The sequence below is a fragment of the Scaptodrosophila lebanonensis genome, unplaced genomic scaffold (genome assembly GCF_003285725.1).
Source record: "Scaptodrosophila lebanonensis strain 11010-0011.00,11010-0021.00 unplaced genomic scaffold, SlebRS2 tig00001415-arrow-pilon, whole genome shotgun sequence".
NCBI classification, from domain to species: domain Eukaryota; kingdom Metazoa; phylum Arthropoda; class Insecta; order Diptera; family Drosophilidae; genus Scaptodrosophila; species Scaptodrosophila lebanonensis.
In genome coordinates, this window is record NW_022060742.1 from 1,573,091 (window position 1) to 1,597,065 (window position 23,975).

The 23,975-nt window shown below is 41.0% G+C and overlaps 7 protein-coding genes across 8 annotated transcripts; 4 read left to right on the forward strand and 3 right to left on the reverse strand.

Moving 5' to 3' along the window:
• Nucleotides 1-517: 517 nt before the first annotated feature.
• On the reverse strand, nucleotides 518-2,831 carry LOC115632199 (dnaJ homolog subfamily C member 2). The gene is made up of 2 exons (XM_030529245.1): nucleotides 2,437-2,831; nucleotides 518-2,346 (listed from the first exon to the last, which is right to left on the reverse strand). The coding sequence occupies exons 1-2, from the start codon at nucleotides 2,688-2,690 to the stop codon at nucleotides 693-695; spliced, it is 1,908 nt and encodes a 635-aa protein (XP_030385105.1). The 5' UTR covers nucleotides 2,691-2,831; the 3' UTR covers nucleotides 518-692.
• Nucleotides 2,832-3,408: 577 nt separating this feature from the next.
• Nucleotides 3,409-5,857, forward strand: LOC115632383 (sphingosine kinase 2). The gene is made up of 3 exons (XM_030529512.1): nucleotides 3,409-3,621; nucleotides 3,683-4,528; nucleotides 4,587-5,857. Exons 1-3 carry the CDS (start codon nucleotides 3,509-3,511, stop codon nucleotides 5,572-5,574), a joined length of 1,947 nt encoding a protein of 648 aa, XP_030385372.1. The 5' UTR covers nucleotides 3,409-3,508; the 3' UTR covers nucleotides 5,575-5,857.
• A 337-nt stretch (nucleotides 5,858-6,194) lies between these two features.
• LOC115632407 (CRAL-TRIO domain-containing protein C3H8.02) lies at nucleotides 6,195-7,534 on the forward strand. The gene is made up of 2 exons (XM_030529542.1): nucleotides 6,195-6,518; nucleotides 6,625-7,534. Exons 1-2 carry the CDS (start codon nucleotides 6,360-6,362, stop codon nucleotides 7,135-7,137), a joined length of 672 nt encoding a protein of 223 aa, XP_030385402.1. The 5' UTR covers nucleotides 6,195-6,359; the 3' UTR covers nucleotides 7,138-7,534.
• Nucleotides 7,535-7,664: 130 nt separating this feature from the next.
• Nucleotides 7,665-9,953, forward strand: LOC115632404 (putative glycerol kinase 5). Of its 2 annotated transcripts, none has more exons than XM_030529540.1 (6): nucleotides 7,665-8,012; nucleotides 8,084-8,177; nucleotides 8,258-8,757; nucleotides 8,821-9,007; nucleotides 9,065-9,494; nucleotides 9,568-9,709. In XM_030529540.1, the coding sequence occupies exons 1-6, from the start codon at nucleotides 7,914-7,916 to the stop codon at nucleotides 9,587-9,589; spliced, it is 1,332 nt and encodes a 443-aa protein (XP_030385400.1). In that variant the 5' UTR covers nucleotides 7,665-7,913; the 3' UTR covers nucleotides 9,590-9,709. The 2 variants fall into 2 exon arrangements, with proteins under 2 accessions (XP_030385400.1, XP_030385399.1); XM_030529539.1 differs by having other exon boundaries at nucleotides 7,669-8,012; nucleotides 9,563-9,953.
• Nucleotides 9,880-11,410, reverse strand: LOC115632406 (cyclin-dependent kinase 8). The gene is made up of 2 exons (XM_030529541.1): nucleotides 11,280-11,410; nucleotides 9,880-11,218 (listed from the first exon to the last, which is right to left on the reverse strand). Exons 1-2 carry the CDS (start codon nucleotides 11,408-11,410, stop codon nucleotides 9,976-9,978), a joined length of 1,374 nt encoding a protein of 457 aa, XP_030385401.1. The 3' UTR covers nucleotides 9,880-9,975.
• Nucleotides 11,411-11,538: 128 nt separating this feature from the next.
• On the forward strand, nucleotides 11,539-12,262 carry LOC115632408 (protein FAM207A). Its single transcript, XM_030529543.1, has one exon. It carries the CDS (start codon nucleotides 11,605-11,607, stop codon nucleotides 12,151-12,153), a length of 549 nt encoding a protein of 182 aa, XP_030385403.1. The 5' UTR covers nucleotides 11,539-11,604; the 3' UTR covers nucleotides 12,154-12,262.
• Nucleotides 12,263-15,961: 3,699 nt separating this feature from the next.
• On the reverse strand, nucleotides 15,962-23,768 carry LOC115632508 (cysteine and histidine-rich protein 1 homolog). Its single transcript, XM_030529697.1, has 7 exons — nucleotides 23,077-23,768; nucleotides 18,190-18,248; nucleotides 17,928-18,042; nucleotides 17,746-17,869; nucleotides 17,015-17,167; nucleotides 16,567-16,945; nucleotides 15,962-16,117 (listed from the first exon to the last, which is right to left on the reverse strand). The coding sequence occupies exons 1-7, from the start codon at nucleotides 23,404-23,406 to the stop codon at nucleotides 16,090-16,092; spliced, it is 1,188 nt and encodes a 395-aa protein (XP_030385557.1). The 5' UTR covers nucleotides 23,407-23,768; the 3' UTR covers nucleotides 15,962-16,089.
• Between the last annotated feature and the right edge of the window lie 207 nt (nucleotides 23,769-23,975).

Sequence of the window (23,975 nt, forward strand, 5' to 3'; positions counted from 1 at the left end):
GTATTTTGTGACTGAGTATTAAACGACAGCGTTTAATCTTTAAGCAGTTAAGCTTTTTGAAATGAAGACTCTAATCCCGAAAATGTTTTTTCATCTTTCAAATCGAATGGACAGTTTCTGGTACACTTAATGCTTTTATTTTTATTTTAAGTTGAGATGTCAAAGATTTGGCCATTTCTGTAGGCCAATTGAATTCTTAAATATTAAACTTGAATCAGAAAGTAAAGAGAAAAAAAATCTGAGAATTTTAAGAAAATTGCTTCTTTAAGCATTTAGGGAACCTGGAAATTTAACTGAAATTCGAGTATTTCTCTGTCGAGCGTTTTTGATTGAAATTATTTCTCATCAGTTATTTTCAATAATTTTGGAAGTACTTCTCTTTGAAACCGAACCTCAAGTTTCTAAGATTTTACCTGTAATCTGTAGGGCGCAATCAAATACATATATATACACATTAATTTACACCATACATGTATATCGTCAATATCTGTTGTTTATATGGAAAAAGCTTTTGATGTAACTTTTCGCTAAACGTTCAAAAACTGTTTATGTTTATTTAAATAAAACGTGAATTGGACACAGCAGCTACATTGGAGGAGATAGGTAATTAGTTTAAGCACTTGATATTCTGGGTGTTTAGCGGGGGGCAGAGGCAGAGGCTGAGGGTAGTTACCTCCTCCTTTATCTGTGACTCATTTAACAGCCGATTGCGCCTCCTTCTTTGAGTTAACCAATTCGACAAGTTCCTTGACTCGACGCAGACAGTCCTTTTTGGTGCGGTTCGGTATGCAGGCGGCAATACAATCCCAGCGATCGGGTGTTGTGGTCGGATACGTCTTAATAGCCTGCTCAAGCAACGCCTGCTCCTCCTTTGTCCAGGTTGTCTTCGAGGCGGCCGTCGGTGCTGGTGTCACGCCATTTGACACAATACCATTTTGCTTGGCCTGCGTAGCCACTGCTGTCGGCGCCTGATTGTCGACATGATCGCCACCATTCTGCTTAATATTCTCTTTGCTGTCGGACGGGGTCTCGCCAATTGTAATATCATTCGTTGTTTGGACTTCTTTCTTGGACTTCTCGAAACTCTCGAAGGCAGCCTCATTGGCATGCGCTTTCATAGTGCTCTTTGAGTGGTCGCTGTTCTGCAGAGCCTTGGCCTTGTTGAGTACGTCACGAGCTGTGACCAGACCAGGACTGGCGCTGCTGCAGTGCTGATTAATGAACGTCGCTATGACATCCCACCGTTGGACAGTGCCAGCTGGAAATAGATTGACTGCTTTGATCAACAGCTGGACGTTTTCGTTGCTCCACAGCTCGCTCTTCTTCACCTCCTTTACATCTGACTTGGGGGCCGTTGCGAGCTTCTTTTGCTGTGCTTGATTCAGCTCCTCCAGTTCGGCGGCAATTTTCTGCTCAGCCCTTTGAAGCGCAGCCATGAACGCTTCCCGACCCTTTGACTCCATCGCTTTATTTAACTCTTGCAGTTCGCCCAAGCTGAATGTCTCGCAGATCTTTTCTGTGCCCTCCATGTGCTTTAGCTGATCCTTGTCGTTTTTGGCATAATATTTGCAATCTTTTACCTTGTCGCGCAGCGTCTTCCGCTCCTTCTTTAGCACTTTCTTCTGCTGCTCCCTTTCGATGCGAATCTGCTCAATGCGCTTCTGTTCGGCCTTCTCGGCACGCTCCTTGGCTAGCGCCGCTTCACGTACGGCACGCTCTTGTTCTGCTTTTTGCGCCTGAGCCGCATCCATTTTTGCACGTTTGGCCGCCGCCTTACGATCCTTCTCCTCCTGCTTGAACTTTAGTATGCGCTTATCATTGTTGTAGGCCAAGTCGACGAGCGTACGAATGCGCGCCATTTCCTCTTTTTTTCGTTTAATGCGCGCTGCTTTGTTCTCTTTCTCAATCCAGCGTCGCTCATCCCGATCCTGACCCTTCTCCTTATCCTCCTCGTCCAGGTAACTAAACTCGCGCCAAGATTTAAACTCGTACCAAAAGTTATAGAAACGTTCAACCTCCTCACGCTTGGCGTCCACATCGCCGAATGGCGGCACATGCGGCTTTTCACTCCAGCGCGCATTCAAATTAAAATATTTATTAAAGACTTCAAAGTAATTGGAATCAATGTCCGCTTGTGTGGGGAAGGCATCATCAAATTTCGGATCTACGCTATCGTAGGAACGTCGCGTCTTCGATGTACCCAATATTTCGTACGCCTTTGTAATGCATGTGAAGTAGTCGTCGTCTTGAACTACCTCCTCTCCCTTCGCTTTTCTCTTGTCTGGATGATGCTGCAGCACCATGCGCCTGTAGGCTCGTCGTATATCATCGTCACTGGCTTCAAATCTGCAAAACCAATTAATATTATGCACGTGCTTCCCACACACACAAACACACACACATACCCACACAAACACGCATTAACTACGCACTCACCTTAATTTGCCCAAACCAAGCACGCTGTAATGATCCTGATCCTTCCACTCCTTGGGATCTAGTGACTTGAGGTAGCCTATGTCCACTTCCTCGCCCGCCCCCGTCAGCTTTTCATCCGACCCGCTGCGTTCCACACCATTCTCTTCAGTTATTTGGCGGCGAACAGTGAAATAAGAAAAGCCAGCGCGTTCAACATTATGCCGCGCGACCTTGAGCAGTAAACCCTCCAACACGATCTCAAAGCTGTTAGTCATGGCGTCGTCCCAAACACTCAATGCACGAACGTTCAATTTTGATATAACATAAATGTTCACCTTTCTAACAAGGCTGTTGTAAGTGTATAAAAATAAATTAATTTACGCTACTCCACTCTACTACCGCGTGCACTTTATCGATATCTGAGTGTAAATTTCTCTCGTTCATCGAGACTTCAAGCCAGCTGAGATGCCAACCAAAAATACTTATGGGTACCACTGGCAATTGTAAATAACGAGTAGTGAGTACGAGTGTTGACAAGTTAGCCATTTTCCCGTCAGCTCTCGAGTATTGCAAATGCCGACTGCTTCAAAAAAGTTCAAAATTTGCGGTTTACAAGACCAACAAATATGCACTTGAACTGTTTCTCAGCAGGTTAAAATATTTTTTTTATGTTTATTTTTTTGTGCCTTTATTTCGTTTTGAAGATGAGCAATGGAATATAGCGAATAACAATAGAACAGAAAAGAAAAGTTTTATAACAAGCTGTGTATGTAGTATTAGATTTATCAATCTGGCCAAATTGCGCTTTCGTCTAAATGGATAACGGGGAAACTTAATTACAAACTGTAAATCAAATTTCAGCTTGTGAACGGGGCCTGTATAGTTTGTTTTGTTTGCCCGTTTTGAATCTGCTAATCTAGACCTTTCTGCCACTAAAAACTGGCAGCACTGATGAGTAGTAGTGCGAAGTGAGTATTTCTTTGCTATTTTGTTCTGCTCTGCTAAAACAATAATGATTGGCCACACTCGAGCTTAAGTTTCTGCGCTTCAAAGAAGTTAAAAATAACAATGTTAATTACTTCAGTAAGTAATTATGAACAAAGATCATGAGAAACCGGCTTCTGCCTGCTCCACTCCCATTGCCGCGACGCAATACGAACTCAGCGACACCTTCTACACCAATCAGCAGAAGGGCCATGTCTTTCGGTAAGCTTTAAAACCATTGTCTTCATTTCCTTTGTTGCTTAAATACACTGTATTGCTTTAGAGTGCGTCTTAACGGCGATGGCTTCACATTGCAGCGTGAATCGCCGAGCGGCACAAAGGAGCAGGTTGTCAAAATATGCGACATTGTGGGCGGACGATGCATGCGCCTCAAACAGAGTCGTCGTAGTTTGGCCAATGCATGCGCCTGCAGCAGCGGTAATTCGAGTTCTTCCCCTGCGGCATCCGCACGCGTGCACTCTGGAGCGACTGGCGACACGCCCAGCAAATGCAGCGCTGCCAGCAGAGAAGAATATCATCGTGGGGGGGCGACGGCAGACTACTACGATGGCGATGTCAGCGCTTACCTCTACGTGTTCGCCTACGTGTTGAAGAAGAAGAGCTTGCGCAGTACGCTTCATCGGGAGAGAACGGTACTGCGCCTGCGCTTTCGCAGCTTCGACACCTTCGACGACAATATGCGTGAGGCCGAGCGTTGGTATCGCGCCTTGCGATGGCAACTCCATCATACATTGGAGGAGATCTTTGTAACGCGCATTCAGGATGAGCGACGTCGACGTGTCCTCGTACTTCTTAATCCCAAGTCAGGTTCAGGCAAGGCGCGTGAGATGTTTAACATGCACGTCTGCCCTGTCTTCAATGAGGCCGAAGTTCCCTACGATCTTTACGTAACAAAGCATTCCAATTATGCCAGTGAGTTTGTTCGCACGCGTCCTTTGAATGTCTGGTGCTGTGTGGTGGCCGTTGGAGGCGATGGTCTGTTCCACGAGATCCTAAATGGGCTGCTGCAACGCGAGGACTGGGCGCAGATATTGCGAACCACAGCTTTAGGTATTGTGCCCTGTGGTTCGGGCAACGGTTTGGCAAAATCCATTGCCCATACCTACAAGTGAGTGCACTTACCACCTACAAAGCACGAAAAGATTTATTTTCGATATCAATTACAGCGAACCTTATAGCAGTAAACCAATTTTGGGCTCAGTGCTGACGATAATCAGCGGCCAGACGACTGCCATGGATGTTGTGCGCGTTGACCTGCCCGATCGCACTATTTACTCGTTCCTGTCCATTGGCTGGGGTCTCATCTCGGATATTGACATCGAGAGCGAGCGTCTCCGCATTTTGGGCTATCAGCGCTTTACTCTGTGGACGCTGCATCGTTTGGTCAGTCTGCGTACCTATAATGGCAAGATCAGCTATCTACCTATTAAGGAGCACCAGCCACCGCAGGACAATCTCCTGCAGCCCTTGAAGGCGCAGCTCAGTCGCAGCTGCACCATGCATATTGATAAACTGTCCTCCAATCAAGGCTTCCATCAGTCGGCGGAGTTTCTGCCGCAAGAATTCGAAGATGTCATCTCGTTAGAGACTTCCATAAACCACTCTTTCCGTTCGCGCTGTGATAGCTGGCTGTCAAATGGGTCGCGTCGTAGCTTCTACTACTCCATCTCGGAGAGCGTATATCACAGTTTGGCGGACGAAAGCGACTGTATCGCAGCGTCGTCCGACAATCCGCGTCAAGCCTATGGACCTGCTTCCAACATACCAAAGCTGGAGGAACCATTACCTCTGGACGAAGGATGGTGTGTGGAGGAGGGGCAGTTTGTTATGATGCATGCCGCCTACCAGACACATTTGGGCACTGATTGCCATTTCGTACCCAAGGCGCAGCTCAACGATGGCACCATCTATCTAATCATAATCCGCACCGGCATCAGTCGCCCACAACTGCTGAACTTCCTCATCAACATGAGCTCCGGCACCCATTTGCCGGAAAAGAATGGCGAGTTTGTTAAGGTACTGCCCGTGCGCGCCTTCCGTCTAGAGCCCTACGACGATCACGGTATCATCACCGTGGATGGAGAACTTGTCGAATTTGGACCGCTACAGGCAGAGGTGCTGCCAGGCATTGCACGCGTCACAATTCCAAAATGAATCAATCAGAAACGAGCTAAATAAGTTTGAATCTCACAGTTGGGAGGATCCTCAAACTACAAAGAAACATTCGAGCAATAATAATCTCTTATAGGAAATCTCTGCATTTCTCCGGTTGTTTATCAACTGGAAATCGTTAAACAAATTGTTGTTGGTACTTAGAAATGACGATGACAGTGTAATTTAATTATTTTTGTAGGTAAATAAGCCTACTTATTATTGTTAACATTTTTTATTAACATTATTAATATTATTAGAAACACTTAACAAAATATGAATATAAACGGTGTATTGAACCAAAATTTTAACTAAATTCTCTTTTGGGTTTTTTTTTTTAATTTCCGCGCCACAATGACAGATGTTTCAAAATACCCGAAGCCGATAAATAATATAATGTATTCAATTTCTGCGTTTAGGTATTTGTAATACCTAAATGATTGATTTTTAAGTAACAAAATATGTTAATATGTATTAGAGCATACTCAATTTAAAAAAATTTTAAACTTTTGGCGCGCTTCACAGACTGCTGGTTCAAAATACACGAAAATACTCGATACTGATATACCTCTTCGATAGACATTCTATCGAGTTAGTGAAGAACGAGCACAGCTGGGAAGTGAAAATTGTGAAAAATTGTTTAAGTGCGAAGAAGAAAAATAACGAGCGTTAAAAAGCAGAGTTCGAAGCGAAACGAGCTGCACGCGCTTTTTTTTGCATACTGACGCCTCTTACAGTATCATAGAGATTAACAGTGCAAAAACAGCAACACAAAAAACTGTTACAATATGTCGGCGGAAGATTTAGCACCCGTTAATGAGGAAGACTTGAAGGATCTAAAAGCACGTATGAAATTGATTGCGGACGCGGATGCCAGCCAATACCATAATGAATTCTCTTTGAGGCGCTATTTGCGCGCCTTCAAAACAACAGATGACGCATTCCAAGTTAGTATCGCCCCGAACCAACCGTTCGCCCACTTACCACCCACTCATTGACATTGAAAAGATTCTAATACACATACATATGTTCAAACAATATTTGCCATTAAAGGCCCTGCTGAAGACAAACAAATGGCGCGAGACGTACGGCGTAGCTAAACTCAGTGAGATGGACCAAAGCAAGTTAAAAAATAAGGCTCGGGTTTTGCGGCATCGCGACTGCGTAGGTCGTCCAGTCATCTATATTCCGGCCAAGAATCACAGCTCATCGGAGCGCGACCTCGACGAGCTAACGCGCTTCATCGTTTACAATCTGGAGGAGGCTTGCAAAAAATGTTTTGAAGAAGTGACCGATCGTTTGTGCATTGTCTTCGATCTGGCCGAGTTCAGTACGTCCTGCATGGACTATCAGCTGGTTCAGAACCTTATCTGGCTGCTGGGCAAGCACTATCCCGAGCGTTTGGGCGTCTGTTTAATCATAAATGCGCCTGGCATATTCTCCACTATTTGGCCGGCCATTCGCATCCTATTGGATGATAACACAGCCAAGAAAGTGAAGTTCGTTAGCAACGAAGTGGAGCTCTGTCAATATCTGATTCCAGACATACTACCCATCGATATGTGAACTCAGCAACTTGAACATATCGCCACTTTGTACCTATTAGAAACCAGTACCTACAGGCATCAGTATATATGTATGTATGTATGTAAATTAGATATTCAAATCTATAGCAAAAGCTTAACTAGCTTATCTGAAGGACAAAACTGTGTAAAAGTGCGTTAATTGTAATATGAATTCTACAAATTGTTAGCATGAATGTATGTTGACTATTTTAGATAAGTCTTTATCTCTGTATGCATATTTATATATGTATCAATATTAATATATATATGTACATATATATGTATCTGCACGATATGTATTGTATTTGTAGACCCAAACCCAATATATGTAACTTGAGTGTCTATATGACTAATAAAGCTATAAAGCAAACCCTGATTAGTCAGGTCATCAAATTGTATTTTGCGCCCCTACTGATAATGCAACACATGTAGCACCTATAAATCTTATCGACACCACAACTGATAAGGTGAGAAAAAAAAGCGAAACAATGTTTGCTGTTTTTTTGAACATTTAGTGATTCCGGTTCATTGATTTTAAACTGAAATTCAATAAATGTTAACAGTGCTACCCATCAGTGATGGGTTCAATAGGCAGCACTGGCATGGCGTCATTAACTGGTTAAAAGCGAGCAAATTGATAACGACCACAACCACAACAAATCCGACGAGCATAACAACAAAGCTATGGCAGCTGTGCGAATGAGAATCTCAATTAACAAACGATCGAGGGCCAAACCATATAAGCAACAGTGAGAAACAGAGCGTGCGGCGAGCAACATGTCGGCACACATAGCAGCTCTAGATGTGGGAACGACTTCCGTAAGGTGCTTTGTGCAAGACGAGAACTGCTCCATTAAGGGGTCGGCGGTAGAGGCCGTAAGTTAATTGAAAATGTTTTTTAAATAGTCACTTGAGCTGAAGTGGGCGTGTGCTTCTACAATTGGCAGGTTGAGTTGCTAAATCCGAAACCGGGCTACTTTGAAATTGAACCCGAAGCCTTATGGGCCAAGATAGTGAAGGTGATAACAGCGGCGATACACGGTAGGTGGTCGACAATAATAGATGGCGATAATCATTTAAGAACTACATACATATGTATGTATATTCATAAATATTTATAGATGCCAAGCTAAAGCCCGAGGACATAACTTGCCTGACCATCTCGACGCAGCGCTGCACGTTTCTCACCTGGAATCATCGTACCAAGGAGTATTATCACAATTTCATCACCTGGAAGGATGTGCGAGCCGACGAGCTGGTCGATCGCTGGAATTCCAGCTGCACAATGCGCACCATGAACGGTGTATCCTATGCCCTGTTCTTGGTAACCCGCAATGCCCGTTGGCTGGCCGGCAGCGTGCTGAAGATGATGAATGGACAGGTTACGCCTCGACTCCTGCACGAAATCGAGCATAACAAGCGCCTGCAGGGGGCATTGCGTGAGGGCACGGCTCGTCTTGAGCTGCTCGATTCGTGGATTCTGTATAAACTTCGTTCGGGCAATGGTCTGAATCCAGATGTGGAACACATAACCGATATTACCTCGAGTACGGCCACTGGTCTGTACGATCCCTTCACACTCAGCTGGTCCTCAATCATTCCACTAATGTTTGGCATCGATGTAAGTCTACGATTGCTATGGTTGTTTGGTTGCTTTAATGATCACCTCGTCTGCCCATTTCAGCTAAAGATATTACCGCGCGTTGTGGACAATGGCTACAAAAGTTTTGGGTATGTCCATCCTGCAGCCTTTGGCAAGGATTGGGCCAACAGCCAAATACCCATTGCCGCCTCCTTAAGCGATCAGACAGCGGCCATGTGGGGCTCCCAATGCTTTAACAAAGGCGATTGTAAAGTTACAATGGGCACAGGTATGTTCGAGTGTCTTTCCCCTCAGAATAATTTAGATGGATTGGCTTTGCATTTAGGTGCTTTCTTAAACGTAGTAACCGGCAAAGACTGCCAAGCCGCAATTACGGGCTTGTACCCGCTAGTGGCCTGGCAGCTGAAGCAGAAGAAGAACAAATGCCGGACGGTTTATTGCATTGAAGGCGCCTCCCATGACTGCGGAACCGTGATTAGCTGGGCCCAATCCTGTGGATTGTTTGCTGAACCCGCCGAAACGGCAGAGATAGCGGAGTCAGTGCCGGATACGAATGATGTTTTTTTCATGCCCGCGTTCAGCGGCTTGGGCCCACCTGTGAATGACTACAAGGCGGCTACGGGTTTCATTGGCATGACACCATCTACGACAAAGGGCCATTTGGTGCGCGCACTCCTCGAGAGCATTGTTTTCCGTGTGGTGCAGCTCATCGAGAGTGCCGAAAATGAGACTGACACAAAGCTTCAAGTGATCAGGTGAGGAAGTTGTTAAGAAATCGTTTAGAAGATTCTTTTGCTAAAAGAGAGGCCTTTTCTACATTTAGGGTAGATGGTGGCGTGTCTCGCAATGATTTCGTCTGCCAATTTCTGGCCGATGCCTGCAACGTAAAAGTGGAGCGCGCCCAGAACACCGAGTCAAGCATCTTGGGCGCCACATACTTGGCCGGCATTAATCACGGCATCTGGAAGGACGCGGAGGATATTAAGAAATATCGCGTGGTCGATCGTCTGTTTATTCCGCGTCCCGAACTTTATGATGGCATTCGAAAGCGGCTCAAGAAGTGGAACCGGGCCATCGAACGTTTTGGCGATTGGTATTAACCACTTTACAGGGATATGTTTAGAAATGGGGTTGTAGCAATTGTTATCAGTTTTGTTTTTATAATTTAGTTACCAACTTAGAATACCAAGCAATATTTTGTATGAAAATGGAAATGCGTTTCATAACTCAGTCTAATCAGTTAAAGCGCTGCTGAAAATTTTGTTGCTGATTGAACAGCATTTGTTGCGATTGTTGCTGTTGCTGATGATGGAAATCCTGCTGCTGATTTCCCCCCTGATTAATGGAGCCGGACAAGCGGACACGCTTCGCATTTGGCTCATTGTTGATATTCTGATTAATGTTCGTTTGATTCATCTGTTGTTGTTGCTGTTGTTGCTGCTGCTGTTGTTGTTGCTGTTGCTGCTGTTGTTGCTGCTGCTGCTGCTGTTGCTGTCGCTTATTATCGGATTTGTCCTCCTGATCGTCGTCTGTGAGAAACTCGCGCTTCGGATATGGTATGGGGCAGCCGGCGAAGACATCCTGCGTTGGCACCGGTTCCTCCTGAAAGTATTGATCCTGCATGGCCTGCTCGGAGGTGATGCGCTTATTGGGATCCATAAGCAGCAACTTTTGTAGCAGATGGAATGCCTTGCTATCCGGCTTGATTTTGTGACGCTCCATATATTTGGCGAGCGAGCAGGCCGAGTATGTGGAACGTTTGAAGTCCTTTGTGAGCGTGTGGTGCTCGGGCATTTTCTTAATATCTTCCCAGTCCTTGTCCTGTGGAAAACCCATCACATTGAAAATTCGATCCAACTGATCGTGATGATACGGATTGCTCGTCTTAATGTCCTCCTGGCGGCAGTGAAAGATTGGCTCTGAAGTCAAGAGCTCGGCAAAAATGCAGCCAATAGCCCAAATGTCTATGGCCTTTGTGTAGTGACGTGCACCAAGCAGCAATTCCGGCGCACGATACCAGAATGTCACCACCACAGGGTCCAAATCGGCCAGCGGCTTGAGTGGTGCATTAAAAAGACGCGCAAATCCCATATCTGCAATCTTGACACGCCCTCGCTCATTTCCATCGCCCATCACCAGAATGTTAGCCGGCTTCAGATCGCGATGCAGCACCCAATTGCTATGCAGATAATGAATACCGTCAAGAATCTGATACAACAAACTCTTCACCATGCCACGGGGCACAATAACCTGCTTCTTTGTAGCTTTGGCGGCGCGATGGAACTTGATGATGTGCCACAAATCATGCTCGGCATAGTCTATCAGCAGGAACACCTTCCGATCGTTATGCGACAGGAATACCCGAATCAGCGTTATAACATTCTGGTGCTTCAGTTCTCTTAGTAACGCAATTTCACGGCAAGCGGACATTGACAGACCAGTGCCGTCAATTTGTTTAAGGGCATATTCCTTCCCGTCACTAATAAATTGTACGAAAAAGCTAATTATATGATTTTGCAAGGTAAGAACAACCAAAATACCTCGTCTCTTTCCATTTAGCTTTGTATACATGGCCGTAGGTGCCGCGCCCCACTTTACAGCCCTCGTAGTTGAACAGATCCTCCACTTTCGTGCGCTCCATTTGAGTTTTCATTTTAAAATCGTAGTCCATTTTACAATAATTAAAATGCAGTAAACAACTTGTGTATAAAATTTTACTTCGCGTCGCCGACGCTCAGCTGTTATAATCCGATACGCGACGACGATAACGATAAGAAGCGATAACAAAAAGTGCTACCCATTCGCACTCGCCCACGCTGCCACTGTTCGTTTGTTTTGCTCACAACATCACACAGAAAATTGAAAATGGGAAAAGTTAAGAAAAATGTGCGTGCAAAAGCTAAAAGCGCTGTGGCAGCAGTCAAACAGAAGGCACAGAACGTGCAGGCCCAGATTAACAAGGCATCACGAGATGAGAGACTGCTGCATCGTACCCTCACACCTAGAAACACTGCCACCAAGAAGGAAAAGTCGGCGCTGAAACATAAAAAACTGCTGAATCGTTTTGCCGAATTAAAAAAGGATCGCAAGGAGGAACAGGCACGTAAGCAGCGTGAGAAGACCGGAGGTGATGTTGTGGGCAACCTAAAGCCGTTGCGCGATGCCCTGCCCTCCTTGAAAGACATCTACGACTTAGTCAAGAGCAAGCGCAACGCACCGGAAGAGCAACAGGTGTCGCAGGAGCCAGTATTGAGTGCGAAACAGAAAATAAAGAAAAAACGCACTCAACTGGTGAACCGCGTGAACTCATTTGAAAAACTGATCAAGGACAAAAATTTCCGAAACAATCCACGTGAGGTGATTGCAGCCCACGTACGCAACAAGTACAATCAGATGGATGAGGAAGACGAGTAGCAGGCACAAATTTTGTTTCATTACACTCGACTGATAGGAAGAGCCGAACCACCTTAAGTTTTAATATAAGACATTTATTCGTATTAAGTAACATAACATATTGATGAATATGTATAAATATTTTTCATTCACGAATGTTAATTATAAACAAGCGTTTTATTTCGAATTAGACATGGCAGATTTCTCAAAATCGTTAAAGTGATTCCGAATTGGATCGACACTGTTTTGGTTTGGGGCACAGTCGATCCTATGGATTTATTCCCACCATATATTCTAGAGATTCTAGTGTGCTTTTATCTCCTAGCAAAAGAAAAATGTCTATTTAGGGAACTTTTATTTCTTTCAGCTGAATATCAGATTCCAAAGCCTCATTTTCTTAAAAGAAAGGTATACTCGTATATACTTGTAAAAGTTGGAAAAGCAGGTGCAAAATAAGTGATACGGCTAAGCAGTTTGAAATTGCTTTCGTTACGCAAATATTTCTTTTCAGGGAATCCCAAAGCATTGAAAGTAACAAAAGACGTCCTATCGCTTGAAAACAGTTGAGACTAATCCAAAAAGTTGAAAGAGAAACACATAAAAACAGATACCGCTAAGGAGTTTAGAATTTCTCGGAGTAACAAATAAAGTACAACGCCTTTAGAAAATGTACATGTGCGACAGGACATTTCATTAGAAATATTTAAGACGATTGTTCGAATACCATATACTTATCATATGACGGAATCATTTCAAGATTGTGAAAATATATGTAGATATTCGGAATCGTATTTATATATTCCTTTTTATACTCTGTACATGAAATGTACAAGAGTATATTAGGTTTGCGGGAGCTGAAAAATGTAACAGGCAGAAGGAGGCGTGGCAGACCCCACAAAGTATATATATTCTTGATCAGCATGACGAGACGAGTCGATCTAGCCCTGTCTGTCTGTCTGTCCGTCTGTCCGTCCGTATGAACACCTGGATCTCAGAGACTATAAGAGATAGAGACACCAAATTTTGCACGAAGATGCGTTATGTGTGTATTCTATACGAGTTTGTTTTATTTTTTTGATTTTCCCCCCCACTTCCCCCCTATGGGGGTTTTCCCGATTTTCCATTCGTATAATCGCCTATATCTCGGAGACTATAAGACCTAGGAACACCAAATTTTAGTCCCAGATGCCTTATGTGAATACGCAGAAAATGTATATTTTGGAATTCCCCTCCCTCCCCCCTCTACCCCGCAAATCGTAACTCCCGTAATTCTTGGAATTTCGAACTAAAATTTTGGAAATACCCCCAGTTAGTTATTATGTGTCCGTATGCCTAATTTCATTATGATTGACCGATTTAACAAGAAGTTATAGCCATAAATATATTTGCTGATGCAGCGCTGCTGCAGCGCTGCTCAAGCGCTGCCCGCGGCTGTTGTTGATGTTGCTGTTTGGTTGACTGCGAAAATGCTTACACAGACACGAATAGATGCGCATAGGCATACATACACTCAGACAGACGCAATTGCTATGTAAATGTGCAATTATACACCCTTTACGTGAGTTCGAATACCGAGAGAGGTAAAATCGATCAAATTTTTTTTTTATTTTCTTAATTTTTTTATTTTCTATAATTATTGTAAACATATGTACAGAGTATTTTAAAGTCGGGACACCCGACTTTAGCTTTTTTACTTGTTTTCTCCAAATATGTTCGATTCTGTATTGGAATAATTTCTATATTATTGTTTGCAAAACAAAGCAAAATTACTGATAGCTTTAAATGGATGTTCAAAGGACAAAAAATAACTCATGTAGGCAATGTTTCCGTTTCCGAATTTTGTCATACAGTCTGAAAAACTTAGATCGCGAATTCCACTAGTGTTCTGCTAGCAAAATTTAGAAACCATGATCAATATTTTTATAGCCAAAGGGTGAAAGGCTATACTAGTTTTGTGCGAATGTATGTAACACACAGAAGGAGGCGTGGCAGACTCCACAAAGTATATATATTCTTGATCAGGGGGACAAGCCGAGTCGATATAGCCATGTCCGTCCGTCCGTCTGTATGAGCGCAAGGATCTCAGAAGGTACAAGAGCTAGAATAACCAAACTCGGTATCCAGATTCACATAAGCCCTAGGCAGGTCAAGTTTATTATTTTATTCTGATACACCCCCCACTCCCGCGCAATTCGTGTTTTCTCCATAACTCCCGTAGTTCTTGGAATTTCGAACTAAAATTAGGTAGCTACATCCCGTTAGTGATTATGTGTCTGCATGCCAAGTTTCATCATGTTAGGTCAATTCTGATGAAAGTTATAGCCATAAATAAAATCGCTGCCCATGCTCTGCTTGTACCGCTGACGGCAGCGCTGCCCGCAGCTATTGTTGTTGCTGCTGCTTGGGTTCAACTTTGTGCTGCATATGTACATACACGCATATAAGCACGCAGAGACACGATTCTGATGTAAATGTATGCTGTTGAAACTGTACATGAACATGTCTTTAATTTAATTAAATAATTTGATTAATATCCTTTTTTTATTTACTTAAAATTTTTTTTTTCATTTTTTCCTTTTTTGTGGGAGGTACAGGATATTTAAGAGTTGAGCTTGCTCGACTTTAGCATTCTTTTCTTGTTTTTTGTACGGATTTTGATTTCGTATTGAAAGCGGGATGATTTCCAGATTTACTCATTATGTACTAAAATGAATCAAATGAAATTAATTGTGTTGGCTTATAATTGTGGATTTGTTTCTTTATTAAGAAATATCATTAATATATGCACGTATATTTTTACATTTAGTAATTTGTAATCATTTAACGCTGCGTATAAATATTACACATACGAATGTAAACTGTAAGCATTAAAATGTACGGGGGGTAGTCGTATTTTAGTATTAACAGAAAGCAATTGGACAAGCTTTAAAGTATAAACATAAACATCTGGTAATTCGCTTATTCGTATATAAACCTAATGGAGAAACATTAGGAGCTGTATTAATTGTTGGCTTGTTGCTATTATTGAACGTCTATTAAAAGATAGCGCTACTTAAGAATTGGTGTTGCTTTCTCTTACAGTGAACGATCGGCACAGAGTCCAGAATTCCACAGAATTTCATTGTCTACAATTTCCGAATTCTATTATAAGGATGGTTTCATGTTGTGTGCGTGTGTGGGTTAAAAATCGTTTTTGCTCGTGAGATCATTTTTAATTGTTAGTCAAACACTATCTGTTAGCGATATTAACTCGATTTCTCCAATTGCACTTACAGCTTAAATAACGTTTCTAATCTTGAAAATGTTTATAATTATGTTTACGTTTACGTTTTTCTTTCTCATGGCATATTATAGTTGTGTTTTTTTATTGTACATATAGAGCTATGTACATACATAGCTCGCAGTACTCGCAGTTATGTGTTAGGGAAATATTACACAAATAGTAGTATCTGGACTTGATATTTCATTCAGAGAATTGAAGGAAAGGTGAGTTTATGTTAATAAAGCAATTTTGTCCAAGTCTTCTCAACTGAAGTTGAGTTAAATTATTTGTATGCCTAGTCCGTAACATTAAAAGCTGTGTGTGTGTGTTTTTCTTAAGCTAATCGTCGTCTAAACTTAGGGTTACAACCTACCGCGTTACAATAATTGTGATTGCAAAAATATGGGTCTGGGGTAGGGTCGCATTTAGGTTGGGCCTATCAAAGCACACATTATTTTTTTCATTTAAATTTATATAATATATATATATATATATATATATATATATATATATATATATATATATATATATATATATATATATATATATATGTATATATATGTATGTATAAAGATCTAAGTGTAGATTTTGCACATTGTGAACATTAAAGAGATAGAAAAACAACAAACTTAAGCTAGGTTCCTTTTAAAATGTGTACTACGTTTATTTTACGCTCTCCGCCGCCTGTAGACCGTTTACTTGTTCAGCAGAAACATAAGTAAGCTGAAAAGAGATAAGGTAAAAATTAGGTCCGGCTTTAAAGAAAAATTGTAATACCCTGTACTCAAAATGAAAGATTTAGTGTATCAACCTATTCGGGTTCTGATATTAATTAATTAATTCTGATTTAAAAAAAACTTAAGCTAAGCAAAGCAATTATTCTCTTTCGGTCATTTTTGAACACGTTCAGACAAAGCCTTTCTAAAAAAGCCTTTAATAACATTAATTCAGTTATGTTTAAAAGTTGCTAGACCTTCGATTATTAAATTTATAACGCTAATTTGATGAGCTTCATTTTATAACATGAACTGGTAAGATTTTAGAAATGTTTTTCTATGCTTTCTAGCTAAAAGATCTTTCCGGCTATGAAAACATCTTTTATCACTCAAAAATCTCTCTTTTCATGCATTGGCTCAGGGTATTATGAATAGGACCACTATGTATTTACGTACCGAAAGTTGATACCCTTATTAGAAAGTAGTCTATTGCACTCTGAGCTGCAGTTTGCTGAGCTATCCGGCAATGGCAGCAAATAGTAATCGCTCTCCGTGCTGGTTTCGGTGAAATCGTGTTTGTAAATCTGTGTCGAAACCTTCATGTCCGAGAACGGGCCTTTCAGCGCAAAGAAGTGTATGCTCATGGGCGTACTGGTTTTGGTTTTCAATATCAACTGATACGTAATAGTGCGCTCATTCGACTGGTGCGGATCACGTTGGCTGTTATTGATGCGTGCCTTCACAACCCACTGCTGGTTAAAGGCCGAGAAGCGTGCTGTCTCGTAGAACAGCTTGTGGACATATTCGTCGGTGCGATAGGGTTTCATCTGTAGATCTGCGGTCAAAAGATGCATTATCAATATATAACTATCATGAATTGTAATGAATATATATGAGAACTCACCATTGAATATTATTTTTTCGTAGCTTAGCAGATCAATAAGTGTGCAGAACATTTTCTTCTCCTCCTTGATCTTGGCATCGTGGGCCTCAAGAGCCGCCATCACCTCATAGCCAGACTTTTGAGGGTGTAGACAATTCCGTTCATGTTCGGTAGCTGGAAGGAATTGGAAATGATTGAAGCGTCTCGCTTTACTATATTTTGTTGGAAATTTTGCAAGATCATCCATAGATGTAGACAATAGAAGTTATAATTCCATATAAACACAAACATCTTTTAAAAGACGAAAAAATATTCAAACAAAGTTATAACAGAGAACTTTTTTTGTAAATTTTCTAACAGGTTGAATATATTTCTATTACTATCTACCTTATGAAAAAGTATAACCTAACTGACATTTTAGCAAATGAAGTTTTCATCATTGTAAACTTATTACAAATTATTGTATTAAATAATAAAATTGTTCTTATTTAAAAGACAATTTGAAGCTTTTAAATTACGAGTTTTATTTGCTACGCGACTTTAACACGTTTCGAATAAATTTAATTAATAAATTAAAAAGTAAAACCTACTTTAGGATTAGGATCAGTTATCTATAATAATAGTAACTGCATAAGCTGCATAACAATTAAAAAAAAAAAGAAACCCCTATTGGTATTTCCGCCCTGCTATGCACTTCTCAAACTTAACCAAAATCAAGTAATTATTCTTAATGGGTTCTTTCAGCCACTTACTCTCATGGAATGGACCACGCCACTGGCAACCAATGCGGAAATATTTGCATTTGGTTGGACGTTCCTGGCACTCGTGCTGCTCATGTCGATCCAACGATTTGTAGGGGAACTCCTTGTTGCAGTACTAAATGGAAACAGTCGTTTGAATGGCGTTTAATTTCAAATAATTATAGTATTCTTACCTGGCATTCACTGGGAAGTTCGGATGCAGCTTTCTCAACCGCCAGATTACGGGAGGCGGTGCTTTTTGAGATTTCAACGCGACAATTGGGGCATGTGGCGATCTGATCGCGCAAACTGAAAATAAAACAATAGAGAAGAGAGAGGGGAGGGTGTAAAATAAGTTTAATTTGCAGGACCATATGTGGTTCCAATTGTTTGTTTTGTTCAAATCACAGTAAATAATTTTTCAAGCTGTTTAATTTTGGCGTTTCTGTTTCATACCGTCCGTCCGCCAGCAGGTGTGTGAAGCAGGCAGCGCACATCAGATGGCCCATTTGGCACTGAAAGTATAGAGAGCAGAGGGTAGAACAGTAGAGTTTTAGTGGATTATGGTTTAAGCATTATGGGGGGATGAGAATCGATAAGAACTAAATCAAAAAAGTGGAATAAAAATTAACCTGCAATTAAAGAAAAAAGAAGAAAATTTGCTATTAGTCAAATGCGCTTTGGAAGTTGAAGAAATTGGTGGTGCTGTTGATGGTGAGGATAGTGATGGAGGGAGGGGCAATATTTTTGGAATGGGTTGGAATGTGTGGATAGTTGGGATTTACTGTGGTTGTCTGAAATGGAAAGCCTTAGCGATGTACATACATATGTATTGGATGGATTTTGATTTTTTTATATTTGGTTCGTTCCTTGCATTTGAAATAAAAACGCTAGTTGTATTTGGTTTGCATTTTTCATTTTGCACTTGTTGCGCAATTTATTGTTTTGATGAATCGGTTTATAGTTATACATTTCACTTTAATGCTACTGGATGTTGCCTTGTTTTGTTGTATTTTGTTTTTGTTTCGGTTTTATAATACACTTAGCAGTTACAATTACAAAACTTGTGCTTACAAAAGTTAGCTATTTAGAATTTCAATGTAATTAAATGTTGACTTAATTAATACTAATCATTAAGACAGAGAGATAGATAGACAGTTAAAGTTCATCTTTAATTATTGTTAAAGACTATATAAGAAGCTACAACGAATTGAAGCTGTATGGTTAAGAAAAAAAATAAAACAAAATCATAAAATAAAATCACTCTTGTTTTATTTCAATTTTGTCAATTAATTCCAAAATGATTTCAAAGTAATTTTGTTATAAATAGAGTGTCCATAGCAGAGTTTTCTTTTTAGTGTTGTTTGTTAATTTATGGAAATCATGATTAACTGGCAAAGTGCTCGAAGTGCAGTATATGTATGTATGTTTGTATACTCGTATGTGTATAAAAGCGGACCGATAAGAGCGTTTCAATGTGGCAGATAGATAACACAATTGGCCACTGTTGGAAGTGGATGATTAGCCAACAATGCCACGAATATATTGGGAAATTAGGCATGGTAGTCAAAGGTCAGGCCCATGGCCATGAGACGTGCTCGCTCATGAGTCAGCCGAATGCAGTTTGTCAATGCACCCTGCTGAATGCTGATTGTCGGTCCGTGGCCGACAATAAAGGAAGCGCAGCTCATTGGGCAAAAAGTGCGGGCGGTTGTGTTTCTTGTTGCTGTTAATTATGGAAATGTGCATACATCGTCGCTGGCGATGCGTGATAAAATAGAAGCCGCCTCTGAATAGACTGCGGGCTCTGGCTCCGGATTTTTTTTGGAATTTCTATTTATGTGCGGCGTTGAATTTCCATTTACTGTAAATAGCTGAGCATGTGTGCGATATGCCGATGTACACACATATGTACATATTTTTGTATATATGTAAGTATGCGTGTTTATGTATCGTGCTAGTATACCCAAAGATAAGAGAACGCATCCGATTCTTTAGTTTTGTTCTGTCAGCTTTTAGTCCGTCTGTGCGTGTGTGCATTCAACGTTCCATCTATATGTGTGTATCTATATCTGGAAATTGTTGCCCCAGTGAATACACACACATATACACACCCCATTTAAGTTCGGCATTTGTTGCCCGAACTTGCCTTATAGTTCAATGAACCCTATAAAGTGCCACATTCTAGCTTAGCCTAAAATAAGTTCTAGCCAGTAAGCAGGCAGAAGAATAGAAAACGAGAGGAGAGAAAATGAGAGAAGTGAACTTATAACTGCAACTAAGATGAAAATTACTTTATACAAATCGTAGCCTTTCGCATTGGCAATAAAAACAAAATGTTCTTCATATCTTCATTGCATTGTTTACTTCTCTGACGCGCACGTTCTCTTTTTTCATTTCTTCTTCTTTGCCACTCACGCGCATCGGGTAGACAAAACAAACCCAGCTGATGATGTTTTTGTAGATAAGCTGCCAGTCAGAGGAAGAACAAGCAGAATACCAAACCAATACCAAAGTGTAGGTAAAAAATAAACGATCGACATACACACACACACATCACACATGCGTGCTACTACTGAACATAATTTTTCAGGTACACATTCTCTAATAAACCTACAAAAAAACATACGCACACACACGTTTACACAAGTGGAACCTGTAAAACGAGTTTGAGCTTAGATTACAACTCAACAACATAACAAAATCCCCAAAAGGGGGAAAGAACAGCAACCTGCCAACGAACAGATTCTTAACAAACACACAGTTGAATTTATATTTTGCGGCTGCCCTTGGTTGACAATTAATTACGACACTCAAAAAGGACACACCACTCACTGGTCAGGCTTCGATAATACGTAGTACGAACAGCTGACTACACTCGCACTTGGCAGTTTAGTGGGTGCGAGCGAGATGTCACAGGTTGGTACGGAAGACGGATCAGGGGAGCAGGCAACCACAGTAACAGTAGGCAGCAAAAGCAAAACAATAACAGAGAGCGAACGACGCAAAACGCGAGCCGAAACATATAAACACATACATACATACATGACATTAGTATGTATATACATATAAACAATACGTGAACACACATGTACATACGTTTGTATATACATACATACATATGTAAATACATATAGAAATTTAAATACCACACAATCTGTAAATGTTGCCTTAATTTTTTCAACAGTCTTAGGCTTTGAGCACGAGTCAACAACAAGCTGCACAAATTTAGTTATCCATGTCCATGTATGTACATACATATATGTATGTACATTGGTTTATTTATGTATGATACATACATACCTATGTATAAACTTGAAAGATTTGCATAGTTGTTTGCAGCGAATTAAATGAAAGCTGGGCCAAATAAAACTATGACGCAGTTAACATTTTCACAATAACGTGTGTGTGTACAATAGAGAGAGAGAGAGAATGAAAGAGAGAAAAACGAGCACAATAAATGGCAAGGCTATTTTGAAGGGTCGGAGCGAGCAAGTTAGACATAGTAATAAAAAGCATGAAAGTCACTTTTAGTTAAGAACATATTACGTAAAAGAGTTGCATTCATATACACATACATACATACATACATTTGTAAAAATGTACATATGTATGTATGTACATATGTGTACATATACAGATGTAAAAAAAAATTAATAAGTCCATCGATTAAATCCACAAAATACCCAGAAACTTATGAATGAATTTAAAAAGACACCAACAAAAACACCTTTGCTTAAAGCAGACTGAAAGAGGAAACGTCAGAAGGCCAATGTGTGTGAAAAAATAAAGCAAACGCAGCGTTGTTGTTTTCTCTTTTAATTTTTTTTTTTTTTTTTTTTTTTTTTTTTTTTTTGGTGCGGGCGGGGCAACGGCGAGGTCGCATAACAGCGCTGCTAAAAATAGGCCACGACCAAAACAGCAATAACAATAACAACAGATAGAAAGCATGCCTTCATTTCAATTTGTATCTTTGCGTGCTGCTTTAAATTGCTTGGATGGCTATTGTTGCCATAGCAGAGAATAGAAAACAAATTGTTCATACGATTGTGACGCAATAGCGGAAAAACGTAAACTATGCAACGACGACTTTATCAAGAAAATTCTAACTGCGCAGTTAGTAGAGGGGAGGGGTAGTTTTAGTTCAGATTTTACAGAAACGTAATGGCCAAGAGGAGCATTATGAAATGCCATAGCAATAATACATAGAATTTAATATAGAGGGTTGATGTTTCTTGCAGCTAAGAAGCTATTTTCGTCTGCGCCGAAGCTACATATGTATGTATGTATATGTATCTATGTATGTATTTACATGTATATCCTTCACTGTTTAAAACAAAAACACTATTCACCTATGGTTATAGATGTTGGACTATGTCTGCACCCTACTATGATCTTATTATCCATTTTTAATTAGAAAGAATCTTTCCTATAACAATATTTTAATGTTGTTTTGATGGGCGGACTTGGATTCGTTTCGGTGTGCTGATCATATACATACATATTTACAGACATACATGCATACATAGAAGTAAAGACATACAGATGTATGTATGCATGAATGTGTACCTAAAACATGTGGTCTAGTATTTCTTCTTCTGGATGTTACAAACATACACAGCACAACAATATACCCTTACACTTTTCAGTGAAGGGCATAACTAGCAAGTTCTCTTAGTGACGATGACTCGACGACGCAATAAAAGTGCAGCAGCAACTGAAAATGCAATGAGCCAATGTCAATGCGAGCAAGAGAGCACACTATATATAGTTGGCTGGTCGACAATGTTTATTCGCAGCAGATGGAAAAGGGGGAAAGCAAACGGCAGGGGACCAAAGCCCTGGCAAAGTGGTTTTTTGAAGGCGACATTTCGGATCTGCCGTATAACCGTTGTAGTAATAGTTTCATGTAGATATGTATGTATACATAATGCATAGTAAAAAGCACACATGTGTTAAATGAGTGAGTAAATTACATTTTCTTTAATTTGCTTTGGCCACCATTATTGCGCTCTCTCGCCATCTCTCTCGCACAAGACACAGCTGTTGTGCGTTTGGGGAACAAGGCTCTCAATGCTTTTACTCCGGCACCCCTTCGCAATGGGTGTTACAGCTGAGTTTGCTCGATTTGTTTGTATACAGAATGACACACACACAGCCATACAGACTCACACACGCATACAAGCAAAGAGAGCACAAATGCGCGACAGATAAACATTTTTCCTCTTTGTTCAAATAAGATTTCGCACAAAAAACATGCCACACTTCCCCAAAAGCCAGCAGCAACAAACGAACGAAGAAAAAAAATCACAAGCAAATTGTGTCGCTATAGACGCGACTTACCTGGTACATAGCCAATTTGGGCAAGTCCAAGCACACCGCACAGCACAGTATGCCACCGAGGCGATACTCCAGTTTCTCGTGTGTGCCCGTGGAGCTGCTACTGCCGCCGCTGCCGGCACCCGCCCCCGACATGGAGCCGGAGGAGGAGGAAGCCGCATTAGGATCTAGTAATTGCTTCTTGGCAGGCGGCTCGCCGCTCTGCGTGTCCAATGGAACACCCACAGCCGTTGAGGTGGAGGCTTGCATGGTCACCTGATTATCGCCCAACAGTGGCAATGTGGATGAGGGTGGCTGTTGCACCGCCGAACTAGAAGATTCTACATTCGACATTTTTTGTTGTTGATTTTTTTTTAAATCTTGTTACTTCAATATTATATGTATGTATGTGTATTTTTTTTTTCTTTTTTTTAAGTGCCTTGTGTTTCACACACACACAATGTCCCACTTTAATATCTTGGCAATGTTATTATTTTTGCTTTTTTTCGCTAGCCTCAATTGAATCTAATTGAAATCGCAGAAATGCTAATGCTCACTCGCTCTCTTACGCTCCCTCACATACACAGAAGCACATACAATGAAAGCACTGCACTTTTCTCTTTTAGTGGTTTATTTTGTTCACAAAACTTTCTTTCACCACTTCCCCTAACTGTGATAGTCCGCACACGTCCGCTCGCAATGAAATTCACAGAGTGAATGAATCAAACAACTCAGAGCGCACACGACAAGCACGAGCCCTCTTCCAGACAGCCAACTGGTCAACTGTTGTTGATGGACACTATTCTGCTCATTTTGTCTCGCAGTGGCCAACAAGAGCACTTTTATACAAAATTAATAATATTAAATAAACAAATAAATAACAAGTACTTAAATATAGTTTAGATAGTTACGAAAATGGCCAG